Source organism: Dermacentor silvarum, chromosome 4 (assembly GCF_013339745.2).
Source record: "Dermacentor silvarum isolate Dsil-2018 chromosome 4, BIME_Dsil_1.4, whole genome shotgun sequence".
Classification (NCBI taxonomy): domain Eukaryota; kingdom Metazoa; phylum Arthropoda; class Arachnida; order Ixodida; family Ixodidae; genus Dermacentor; species Dermacentor silvarum.
In genome coordinates, this window is record NC_051157.2 from 31,563,255 (window position 1) to 31,576,720 (window position 13,466).

General features: G+C 45.8%; 1 protein-coding gene across 2 annotated transcripts in view; it reads right to left on the reverse strand.

Annotated features, from left to right (window-relative positions):
• Nucleotides 1-3,192, reverse strand: part of LOC119449715 (paired mesoderm homeobox protein 2A) — an 80,393-nt gene extending 77,201 nt beyond the window's left edge. For both annotated transcript variants that reach the window (XM_037712953.2, XM_037712952.2), the window contains exon 1: nucleotides 1,730-3,192. In XM_037712953.2, coding sequence (XP_037568881.1) covers nucleotides 1,730-2,033 — 304 coding nt within the window. In that variant the 5' untranslated portion in view covers nucleotides 2,034-3,192. The remainder of the gene's footprint in view (nucleotides 1-1,729) is intronic.
• Between the last annotated feature and the right edge of the window lie 10,274 nt (nucleotides 3,193-13,466).

A 13,466-nucleotide genomic window follows, 5' to 3' on the forward strand; every position in this document is an offset into this window, starting at 1 on the left:
CTCCAGTATGCACAAAAGCCACCAAAGCGCTAATGCGCTTCTTCAAAGCAACCGGGCTATACGAGCTATACGTAAGTGAGATTATATACGTAAATGGACGTTCATCTGCGGGTATGCGCACGATGGCTCTCCTGCTTCTTTCTCAAGTTTATTACCCCCTCACCCACAAGTAGGGTAGCCAACCGGAAGCCAGCTTAATTTCCCCTGCCTATCCAGCTTCATCTCTCTCTGCTTACATTCTCCATCTTGACTGGGATTTGCTCACAAAACAAGCGCCCTAGACAAGTGCTGAAGTGCGAGCACACATTGCGAAGGCCAGCGTATCTTACAACAAACTAAATTTTTCGTCTTTATCTTTTAAATGTATTAATGACGGCTTTTGAACGGCCGCGGACGGTTGCATTACAATGGAAGTACCGTGCGAAAGCTTTCGTGTGCTCAGATATGTGCGCACGTTAAAATGCTCTAGGTGGTGGAAATTAGTCCGGAGCTCCCGTTTATCGGAGTGCGTCAGTTGCTTTGGAACGTTTTGAATCTCCTATTTTCATGTCAATTTATTTTAGAAAGTGCGAGCCATGACAGCGCCTTATACCGCCCGTGTTGACGATGCATGTAAGAATGAGTTAATGCTCATATTCTTCCCGTATAATGAGAGGGAAGGTGTTAAGCCAGAAAGTTAGAATTTAGTAGCTCCAGCATGCGTATGATGCAATCTAGAAACATAGGCCACCTGTCGAGGTGGCTCAGTGGCTGTGGCGTTGTGCTGCTGAGCACGAGGTCACGTGCTTGATTTACAGCCATGGTGGCCGCGTGGGGCGAAATGCATAAACGCCCTTGTGTGTAGATCGAGGTGCACGTAAGTATAACCCGGAGCCCCCCCCCCCCCCCCCCCCGGCGCCCATCAAAACCCACCGTATACTATTCCGACATGTTAAATTTCAACATTCAATTTAACATAGGCGTAGTCGGCGTCAACAAGCAGTCATAGAATCAATGGAATCGATGCACCAGTAACCGTCATAAGAAAACACGCTCACAAACAACATTTCGCGACTACAGTAGTATATACAGTGTAAGTTGGACACCTAGATTGAAGATGTATTGAATGCGGAGATCGATTATTTCTATATTTAAGGTAGATAGACGATCGTTCTTTTATTCTGATTATTGTAACCTAGTAATAAAATATGCACACCTTTCGTGACCCCGGTAATCACCTCGAATCCCGTTTTTATTCGTCTCATGGCTGCTTTCCATAGCGAAAGCTGAGGAGGCGATGAAAGAGATGGCGTGTAATAAAAAAGAAAGAAAGACAAAAAAGCCGATGTCTGCGTGACAGAGCGTATCTTTCATCCTGACATCAGCAATCATCATGGCTATTGAAGCCATCTCTTTTATTAACCCTCATTTTCTCGCTAATATTGTCGCTCACCAAGACATAGTTTTTGTCAGAGTTCTTATATGCGACAGGAACTTCAGAATCGAAAGGCGTGAGTTATTCTTGGTACCTATGACATCGCGACAGTATCCACTCATCCTCGCTACAAAACACCTCACTCAGGATATACTGCAACACACTGGCGAAGGGAAAAGGGGACGACGAACAGGAACGAATATTATTGAGGACAGAAGGAACTGTCCCGTACCACTAGTACGCGACACTGGTCTACCGCGAGCAGCCAAGAGTCGCACAGTCACATAGGTTTTTAACTGCAAGGCCCGCACTTACTCTGCATGGCTGGGAAGACTGGCGTCGGGTGGTGCTGCGGCTGCTGCGGTGGCGGGGGTGGCGGAGGTGGTGGGGGCTCGGGCCTCACTCCTCGAGCGATGAGTCCCGCCGCGCCGCAGGTCGGGGCCGACGCGGACGGCGGTGCCGAGAAGGACCTTGGCACGGGCGCCGAGTAGCGGTGGTAGGCGGCCGTCGGAGGACCAAGCTCAGCGTAAGAGCAGGACAGTTGGCACGCCGCGGATTCCATGCATGGTTCGAACGCGGCGCTGGCCGCAGCAGCCTGGTTCAGGTATCCGTAGTCCATGGCCGAAGCGTTCTGCGTCTCCCTCTGCTATTCCAGTGCTGCTAAGTCTTCACAAGAATAACCTATACCGCCTTTCCTTTCTCTGAGCTTGTACAATATGCGCGAGCAAAAACCACGCAGGGCCCGGGCGCTTTCTTCAGCCGAGAGTCTCTAACGAGATCATATCAGGCACCTGACCGACTAGTCGATCGTCTCAAGCTAAGCCGCTGCAGAATTTGGCCCAAACCTGGGATATACATTCAGTTGAAGATAGTGTCTTCCAAGGTGGCCACTTAAAGAGGACCAGCCATAGTGTCTCTCACTCGAAAGCTGCAATTGTTCGATCAGGTTTCAGCACAAGCGAAGTCCAACTGGAAGTGCCATGTTTGCTCAAGAACGCAGCTAATTAGCTGAGCCAAGTCCGATACGAGACCTTACCACCAGCGGGTCATAACAGCCGAAACACTCTATTACACGGCTATGTATACGTAAGAACGTCAGGTGCACGTTTCATGTCGACCCGTCACCCTATGGTCTCTCACTCCCTGGCCCCGCCTCTTTCGCACTACTCGATCACGCACAAATCTGAACGCAAAGTCCTGGAAAGCCGAGTCGAACCTTACCTCAACAGACTCGCGGCGCTGCGAGCGATCGGGTCCGCGTGCCGCGCGAAAAAGTCGATGCCCAACGAAACTGCCCAACGCGGGTTCTGTTAGGCCTGGCACACGGGGACTTCACAGTACGGCTACGCAAGGCCGGTGGCAGTTTCGACGAAGTCGCGCTTATCGGTACCGTGGAGCCACGTGCTGGAGGGGTACCCGGCAAAACAGTACGCGTTCAGTCGCACGCACAGCACCAAGAGAACCACCAGCAACGGCCACCAGCGCCGCAACACACGGTCGGCGCTCACGGCATGCAGCGTTCGCTCCCTCCACGGCACGTTCCCGGTGAGGCGCGGTGTTTTGATCGAGGCATCGGGACTCCCCCAGCGCTTTATAGCAGGCTCCTCCTCCGGGAGCGTAGGACCCTTCCTCCCCACGACGCTCGCTCTCTCTCCCGCTGCTCCCCAGACGCGCTCTGCTCCACGCGTCCCGCTTTCCCTCGTCATCCCGCGGCCGCTCGGCATCTCTCCGAGCTCTCTGCCATGCGCGATCGTTTTTTTTTTTGTCTCGTTTCCTTCGCGTGGAATTGAAACGTACCTCATTTACGCGGCCTTTCGACACCGCTGAAGCACCCAAAGGGAGTTGTGAGATGATATAGGTACATGAAAATGACGTTCAAATATACCGGTAGACATTCTCATACCAAACAATGAGCAAATGTTTCTGAAGAACATATATTTCGTCTGGTAAAATTGCTTTTCATATTCAGGTCATTAAAAGATCTTAATTTATCTTTATATTGTTTGTATTGCATTTATATTACTTTGTATTGCATCAGTGTGACTGATGACACGTGAAATCTGTTCGCGCGTATTTAGTAAACTGAAGACTACGAGCTAGCTGCCTTAAAACTATGGAGCATAACCATGGCCCCGGTATTTTGTAGCGATGCATTATGATTTATTCTATACTAGTCTTATCATCCACCATTCACGACCGGCTGATACCGTTGATAACGTGAGCGGACCGTCACTCTGACCACTGACCAAGTGCGAAAAGCGCGGAAAGGCATTAGCATCGGAAAGGCATCAATACAAAATACCGGCCCCCATATGGCAAAATTACCATTCTTCAATTGCCGGAATATGGAAATAGTTATTGCCAGACGGCCACACTTTTTTTCTATCTTCTACCATTTGGTAACAACTGCCAAACTGTATGTCAGAATTCCGTTCGGTTTCTACACTGCGTCGAGCGAAGACGAAGAAGTTATCAGAGCTAACGTGTGCTTACAAAAATTAGTCCAAGAGACAGGTAAAATACGGATTTAGCATTCTGGCTATTCATTAATGGATGTTCTGGCCATCGATGAATGAATGAATGAACGAATGAAACAGATATTTCACGGACATGATAGAGATATACTTATCTTGTATAAACGCAATTATCTAGATTTGTCTTCGTCTTCGTCTAAGGTATAAAGGAATAAAGTGAATCATGTTCTTTAACATAAAGAAAAAGAATCTGAGCACCGTTTCACGTTGGGATAAAAGAACGACACCCTGTCAAAAAGAACACGGAAGGCAGCAGACTCCGCCAAGCATTGAAATCTAGACAGAGTTTGTCATTTTTATCACTTGCCCCAGTAGCTCTAGAAAGTTCAGCGTTCCAACTGGTCCAACCTTTTTAACGGAGGTAATTATTCATCATGTTCACATAGCACACCTATACTTCCTGCCCTTCCTTCCTTTTCTCTTGACTCATCTTTTGTCGCGCGCTTTCTTTTCCCCGACACTGCTAGGCTAAACACCTATGCCTCTCACAACTAATATTCTATTCTTCTCCCTGCGGCCTCTTCCCCAAGCAAGTCTGTTGCTAAAAAAAAAAAAAAACTAAGTAAATTACGGATCTTTTTCAGACTAATGATGTGGCAGAGTTCAAAGGGAGCTCAGTTGATGGATAAGCTTCTCAATACGGTGGGGCGGTTCAGCACATCACGCCGTTCGAAAACCATCTATTAAAATCAGCTCACTGGCGACCTGCTGTGACGATACAGCAGAAACATAAAGAACATAGTGGTACAGCTTTAACAACCCTTTCCCGCGCCCAGTGCAAATAAACCAAAAGAAAACAAAAAAAGATTGAAGTTGGGAGACCTATTTCGGTACCGTTGTGACAAATATCTCCTCAAGTTAAACGCCTGCCTCAGCGATTTTGAACAGCGCGAGAGGGAGCGCAGAGTGAGAGAGAGCAAAATGGGAGAGAGAGAAGGAACAAGAATCGGCGAAGCTGAGGAACCACGGGCCGAAGACTGGTGTTCCCTCCGTAGACGTGGGAGAAACGTGATAAACGGTGCCGCGGCCGCAGCGCGAAGGTTCCAGCCCCGCGCGAACTCCGAGGTGGTTCAGCGCCGTGGCCAGGGGTGTCTGGAAAGCGTTCAGGTGTGTTGGCGAGCGCCACTTTCCCGGTGAAGAGGGCCCCCTCTCACGCGGAAACTGAGTTTTAATTTAGCAACCTGGCAGAAGAAACGGGCTCGCCCGAGAAAAAGACGCCCAGAATGGTTGTCAGCAGTTTTCACTCGCGCGTTGGCGAGAGTGGTCAGAGCTTCAGCGAGATTTTAGCCTCCTCGTTCCTGTTAATCCTGGCTGGGCGCCAGCTTTTCTTTCTTTCTTTCTTTTTTCTTTTTTTTTTTTTTTTTTTTTTTTTTTTTTTTTTTTACAGAGAGGCTCAGAGACTTGCGAGCGCTCTTACACGGGACCTCTCCTTATAAGAACCGACGTGGTGGACCACGAGGTCGTTGGTTCGATTCCTGCGTCTGTGACAACAATCCGGCGGAAGTGGAATGCAACAAGGCTCATGCAGATACATTTCGGTGCCCGTGAAAAAAACCTGAAGTGGTTAAAGTTAATCCGGAGCACTGCACTACGGCATCTCTCATAGCGCCAATGTTGCTTTGGGGCGTTAAACCACATGAATCAATCATTTTTACACCCGACACTCTGTTAAAAGTGCCACGAGATGTTCAAAAATGTGCGACAAATGTATTTGTCGTAAGCATAACCTTAATTATTCCGCGAATACAATTTTATATATGTCGTCCCGAGAAGCCTTCACAATAGCGCACTGCGACAAAGCGTGCTTCATTGTGAGACTCGTGAATGACAGCATACTTCACGTCATACTGCAGATATTTGGGCTACTACAGCAAGAATGTCTGTCCTGATGGCAACAAAGAAATCAAAGCTCCTTTCTTAAAGAAAGATGGTTGAACGGGAAGCTTTCTCCCGTGCAAACTGAATCAAATGCTGCAGCGACCCGATGCGATGCATATGTGATTTGATTGCTTGTTTATGATTGTGTTTTTTGAACGTTGAAGTTGAACGAAGACACATTTCGTTAAGTTGCACAGCTTTTATTTTAGATCATGTAGCCAATGATTACACGCACACACTCCCACTTTCACGGACGACTCTACACTTGCACAGTATTGCTTTGTGATCGATGTGGTAGACGGTCAGAGGCTCTGCCGTTGACGATACACGGATCGGCCTTACAGGCACGATCGCGCTCGCGCTTGCGTTTGCGTACGGTAGCCTCTTCTGCCGTGCGCTGTACCCGTGGCCTACCGATGGTGACGGCCGGGAATGCAATGCGTGACGCGTGTAATGCAATGCAGATATATACAATTCGTCTGCGTTGCGTGGCTTCGCAGTTCCCATTGTTCTTATCGGTACAACTGCGAAGGTATACTGTAGTGCTCTACGATACGCGCGTCGTGCGCCGTCCTTCTATTGTGTGCGCAGATGCGCAGCCGTTGATCTAATGTGTGCGCAAATGCACAGATAGTTCTATTGTGTAAATTGGCTTTCTTGCAGTGCGTTTTCGGCACTCACGGACGAATCAGTGAGACATAGAAACCTTCACTTTAATAGTTTTTCTCAAAATTAGGCAGGAATTTCGACCGTTATTACAGACTTCCTCATATCTCTTTCAACTAACCTGGTATAGGTTATCCCCGCGAAAACTGCCTAGCAGTGGAACGCTCTAGTGGTGCTAATATAGCAGATAGCTATGCCGCGTCCGATTCGAACAAGCTGCACCCCGGAAAGATGGCTGCTGCGAATGTTCGAATACATGTTGGAAACCTGTACGTGTACATGTGGGCATGTACTCGTACATATTGGAAACTTGATGAAAGCTTGTGGCTGATTGTACGCCTTTAGTCATATACGTCGGATCACGCGCGAAATCGCATCCGTGCGTTCAGCGCTTAACCAGCAGAGGGACAATCGCTAAAGGCTGCTCTCATCTCCGTTAAAAAGGAAAGACGTGCAAGGTGCTCTCCTTGCAGCTATTAAGGTTTCTGACGACATTTAGTAAATACCCGAAAAGAAAAATAGGAAATATGTGCGTTCCTAACGTTCAGAAAAGTGAATATATGAAAGCTGGAAGGCTTAAAAAATAAAAGAATCCGTGTCTGAAAAAGTACTTAATTCACCATTCTCCCGCATATACATCTACACTTCTATAATTATTGCATAAAAATGAAAAGAAAAGAGCAAACAAAAGAGAGAGAGAGAGAGAGAGAGAAGGGAGCAGGTAGATGCACATTTCATGACCCTCATCATAACAACTTCAAGGAAACGCCAAACAAAGCGTCCGCAAAATTTTATAGGCTAAACCCCGACCAATGGCGTCAGATAATTGAGAAAGAATCCTTGCGTCGTTGTATATATTCACTAACCCACACAATATATTCATTAACACTACACTCTACAGACTCAGCGCTGTAACGGAAAAAACATGTGCCTCCTCGCAAATCAGCAATGTTGCATCCAGTCCTGTTTGCTCCAAGAGCTTCTTCAATGACCTCGTCCACAATTCTCTCTTCAAACAACTAATCTTCTTCCTCCAAATAGAAAAAAAAAAAAGAAAAGCTGCCAATGTCACGTGGTGACAGCACGCGCAGGGGGGCCAGCGCGTGACGACTGGGATCAACCGTCACGTGAGACCACCTGCTTGATCGGACGCGGCTCTCTGTTGGCAGCGGCGGCGGGAGGGGAGGGGGGGGGGGGGGGGGGGGCTCAGCTGACCTTGTAATCGTCTCTTAACCTTGTTGCGAGCGGCGCCTTTGACTCTGCTTGTCGGCACGCACACAGTGTGCGTTTGCGCTTGCACGCTAATCAGACTGATTCAATTTCCGCCCCCCCCCCCTCTCCTCCCCTTCACCTCTTACACTAGCGTCCTCTCTCTCTCCTCTCGCCACCAGCTTGAAGCGAACGCCTTTCTCTCGGCTCGCCTCTTCCAATGCATTCTCTCTCTTTCTTGAGCGACCACGCACGCACGCCTTTCTCTTTCCGACCTCTCTCCTTGCTTCGAGATCATCGGCAGCCGTCGATGGGGGCCAACGGATAAGAGCGGCGAGCGCGATAAAAGGAAGCGCGTGCGAAGCGCGCAATTTGCGCCCATTATAGGAGAAGGCCGCCCGGGAAGCGCTGCACAGCTAGCTATACGGCGTACCGATAGCGAGGCGAGAAAGGCAAGAATCCACAGCAGACGACGACGACGCTACACACCTGACTAGAGACGTTCTCGCCTCGGTGCCAAGGAAGCATACAGAGCGGTGGCGCTGCTTCGGCAGCCGGAGGCACGTCGGAGGCGATAACGTTTTTTTATACGACCGCTGAATAGGATCGTTTTTTCGCGAACGCTCGCGGACGCGCTGCAGATGCCGCTGAGCTCTGGGGCAGAAGAATGAAACGAAGAGCGAGAAGTGATATAAAAAAATTAAAAAGGGAAAGAAAAGGAACCGTAAGGAAGAGGGTGCGCGCCCACCGACAAAAGTTTACTATCCGAAATGGCGTGATAAACGCTCAGATTTAATTTGCATCGAAAGAAAACATTTCTCGTTTCGCGTTCGCTACGAACGACCACCGCTGCTGCTGCTTCTGCTGCTGAGTCGTCGAGAGCAGACGAGGCGGCAGCCCAGCGGTTAAAAAAAAAGAAGAAGAGTAAAAAAAGAAGAGGTAGCCAACGGAGGTATCAAAAAGAAAGAAAAGAATGCGGAGCAGAGGAGGAGGAGGAGGATGGAAGATGAGGAGAATCCAAGGCAAGGAAAGAGTTCGTGTCGCCATGGCAACCGATGGTCGCCAAAGGGAGAGGAGTCGCGGCGCGGGGAGGGGCGGTGACGGTCGCCCGTCCAATCGCGGACTCGAATCGACCCGCGCGTATGTTAATGGCGGGGCCCCCGTAATTTGCCCAATCACGATGCGAAGGCCACTACTTACGCAGCCTTTTGCCTCCTCTTTTTTTTTATCTCTCTCTCTTCGCCTTTGTTTCTCCTCTCTCGCCCTCTTCCCGGTTTCTCCCTATTTTTTTCCCGAGCGTCTGTATCACGCTCGTTTTTCTTCTTTCTTATTCTCTCCTCTTTTTCTCATTCTTCCTCTCTTTGCACGGTTACCCGTGCGTTCCCGCGGGATGAGGAAGAGGCTGAGAGATCAACTCCACGAGGAGAAAGATGAAATTGCTTCTGGCTGTGAACAAGTAGCAGTCTTCATAACGCGAGATAAACCTTCCGCCCGGATCTGGTGGTGTTTTGTGTGGCCCGCGCACTTTTCGACGTCCACGCAATCCACCGTTCTTTCTCTGCGTCTTTTCCTTTTCTTCCTTTTATGTCCTTTTTCTTTTATCTTGTCTCCTCTGCCACGGATTTTGCCGCTGATGACGCTTCTGGCTCTCTCTCTCTCTTACTTTTCTTTTTGTGTTTCCTTCTCGACTTCAGGCGTGAAAAGAAGTGAAGGGGGTGGGTGAGAGAGTATGTAGTATCACGAGGAGGTGTTCGTGAAAGCGCGCGAGCGTGTGTCTGTGCGTGGGTGTATAGTACACGTAAGGATATCGATTTTTGTTGTTTCAGTTCGCTGCCTATAAGCGCGCCAAGATCACGTTGTGCGTTTCTCCTTTGATCTCTTAATTTCAACGTCGGGATCCTTGTTCTCATCGAGGCAGCGTATTGTCTCTCCCCTTCCCTGATCTGCCTCTTATCCGCCGGATAATGCAGCTGTTGTTTGACATCGCTATAATTTTTTTCCCGAAAATAGTGAAATCTTGTAAATCGAAATGATAAGGTATATTTCACGCTCTCATAAGTCCAATGGTTTTACATCTGCTCAGCCGTTTCGACGGCGTTGATAGGAAAAAATGCAATCTTTTATAAGTATATAGCGTTTGCCTTTGACACCTCATTTCTTCGGTAAAGTTTCTAATTCGGTGCTTGTATGCTCTTGATTCATTTTCTTGCCACGTTATACTCGGCTCCATAAATATCACTGTCTTCATGTGCCCTAACAGCTGAGCCGCTCTGCACAAGAAAACTTTTTCAGCTACCATATACTAGGCACTTTGCCGTAAGCTTGTAATTAAGCTTAGAGTCTATTAGTTTACTAAGACACGAATTCGCATGTGAAGCCTTCCAGCCTGACGGTAAGGTAAGCTGACCAAATTAGGCATCGAACAAACGTTGTTTTATTGCGAGAACGAGATAGTGTCAGAGCACTGTGCATGCTTGGCACTGGCAAGTCGCTATAACGTATCGTTAAATATGGCGCTAAAGCGAACTAGTCAGCTTGCAAAGAAAGAGAAACAGCAAACAAGAAAAGCCCACGCAAATGAAATAAGCAACAAAAAAGAAGAGATCGATATGACCCCCAAAAAACAGTTATAACGAGAAGGAAAACGGCTTATAAATGATTTTGCGAGAATAAATGAAAGAAAAAATAATAATTCCAATGGATTCCCCACATTTTGAGCTCTTGTTGCGAGGATGTCTCTCATGTGCATGACCGCATGAAATTGTCGTTCTGCAGTCTTAAAGAGAAAGACGAAAAAAAAAAATAAGAAAGCAATGAAAAGAAATTGAACAGCGGCGAGCACCAGTCAGCGAGACGCTTCAAACGAATACCACAAATTGAGCTGTCACTTCTATTTAGAGAGCTGCTTTGTGGCGTCAGAAGGACGAGGCACTGGAGTAAAAGTACTTGTACGCACACACCATCCGCCCTACTCCCCGCAGTCTTGACACCACGTGATTACTTTTTCTGCCTCAACCGGTCCAGTTATTATGCGGAAATTTTCTCATCTCTTCCTTTTAAGACTATAAACATCTATTATGTAATTTCAGAAAGTGAAATTTATATTCTCTCTTCCAGGTTTTTTTTTTCTTTCTTTTTTTGCTTGTTGAATTAGAATGGAGGCTGATGTTGGCCGTAATAAAGTGGGCGGAGTATCAAGTTGACGTAGCGCGAAAGTGCGCTTTGTTTTCCTGCTAAGATTGCATAAGTGTGCGTTGGTAATGTGCTCATTAGTTATATACGTACAAGTAAATAAAGGTTTCATTTTTATTTGTTTATTCACGCTGTTACGGCACGAATAATTGTTAAGTTAGGACGTGAAGATAAATTCCTAAGCTGGCATTATGGTTCATTCCAAAGAAAAAGAAATCATTGATGCCAGATGGAGATGTTCAAAAATCAGCTTATCACTGGCTTATTACTACTATCGCTAGCAAGTCATGGCGCTATCGCCTATTGAAGTTTATTCACCAATATATACAGGGTGTTTTATTTTAGCTGCTCCAAATTTTTTTAAATTGCCTGTGGCAGACAGCACAATTCTAATCCTCGATCCAAACTACTCGGTGAGGTGGCCAATACTTCCACTAGAAATAAAAACGCCTAATTGAATAATTAACATAATCATGCTAAGTAACTTTTTAATTGATTAAATTACAGAACATCTTTCAATCTACGAATTAGAGCCGGTGAGTTCGCAAGGCGTATCCACTTGGAAAGAATTCTTAGGACAGAACCAGTTTCGAGATATAAATTTTCAAAATGTCCGATGAAATGCATTGGCGTTTCAGGTACCTTTTTGAAGAAAACGCTGTTTTATGCATTGAAGCACAAAAGTAGGAGGAACACCAATGCATTTCGTCAGACACTTTAAAAATTAATATCTCGAAACTAGCGCAGCCCGGAAAGTTCTTTCGAAGTGGATACACCTCGGAAGCTCACTAGCGACAGTTTGTAGATTAAGATATGTGCCGTAAAATAATTTAAAAAGTTAATTAGCGTAACTATGTTAGGTATTCAATTAGGCATTTCGATTTCTTGTGGAAGTAATGGCCGCCTCATCGAGTAGTTTAGATTAAGGATTAGAATTGTGCTATCTGCCACAGGCAATTTTTTAAAATTTGGTGCAGCTAAAAATAAAACACCCTGCATAAAATACACTAGTACAGGTGAGCATGGCGATGGAGCCCGCTGAATACATGCAAAATTGCCACGCGACTGGCCGCTCGAGGCACTTTGCGTGTATTCGCGGGCTTCTTTCATGCTTGGAAAAACACCGTTTATGTAGCATGTATTGAGCAACAGAAAGCTGTATCATGGGAGTTTTTCATGTTGCTCGACAATTTTCTCATTGACACTTTTCATCTAATTAAAATATTTGACAAGCTGATTAATTGATTAGGACTAATTATGTAATTAGTCGGAATGCTAAGAAAATAATCTGAGTATATCCAAGCGACGGCAAACAACATTACCTTGGTTCTGTGCAACTACGTGGCATTTGCATATCTTTAAAGTTTAGCTCAAGTTACGTGAGAAATCCTGTATATTACCATGTTGCCGCTTTTCTGCATCCTTTAAAAGGAAGCTGTAGGTCAGAGAGAGAGGATTCTTAAATGAATAGTGAAGACGCTTGCCTAGCGGCACATCTGGAATGTTACTTCGGATGGGAGAGATGAGATATGACATAATAGCCACATTTAATTACATTGGAACGGAGAAATAGTTTTTATCAGCAACCACTGCACCGATAATGATGAGGTTTGTTGCATTTAAATAGAAAAGCTAAAATATGCTAACTGTAGTTAGAGAACTTCCAATTTATGCCATAAATTTTTAGAAACATTTTTGCATATTGCAAGATTTCAAGAAACCTAAGCATCAAGTTTACAAATTTGCAACTCAACAATAAAAAATGATATCACATTTTTGACTGCATCTAATAATACATTGAAACTAAAGAAAATTGACGTATTATACATCGCTCTAAATTATACCACTAGATTGTGAGCACGACTTTTGCAACACCCTCGTAAACATTGTACAATTTTATGTACGCTGTAAAGTCGTATATCAAATTTGTCCGCTTGAAAAGTTCTAACAGATGCAGTTTACAGAATTACGACATATCTTTCTGGGTGCAGAGTTACAGATTGGTAAACTTCGTACTTCTATTTTTTCTAACTTACCAATTTTCAGCAACTTTTGTAAACAATTCTAGGTCCTAAATCGAAGTCTGGTTTCCTGATTTGCTCTCTAACTTTCTCTCTAAAATGCAATAAATTTCGTTCAAATGGTTCCGGCGATTGTCTCATAAAATTATTTCTAGATTTTACGGGCATTTTAATATGGAGATTAGAATTGAACTGGAACTACAGCTCCCTTTAAATTTATTTCATCCAAATAAGCACGGATTACGTAAAGATCATTCTTGCGACCCTCAACTTGCTTTTTCCCACTTATCAGCTAGAGTGATGGACTGCCCACCGAAATTACGACATAGTGCGATACAGCATTCCGTACATTAGAAAAGAAAAAATCTCCGCCCGAGCATTCCGTACATATATGGTTAACCAGCGAAGCTGAAACGTGCGGCCCCGGTGTTTATCACTGGGTTCATCCCGACGGTACATAAAGGTATATTGTTAATTATGGGTTACGTCTTTGTTTTAACAGCGAAGCTGTTTAGGCCAGCCGTAAATTGTGGTGCGTATCAAGAAACTACC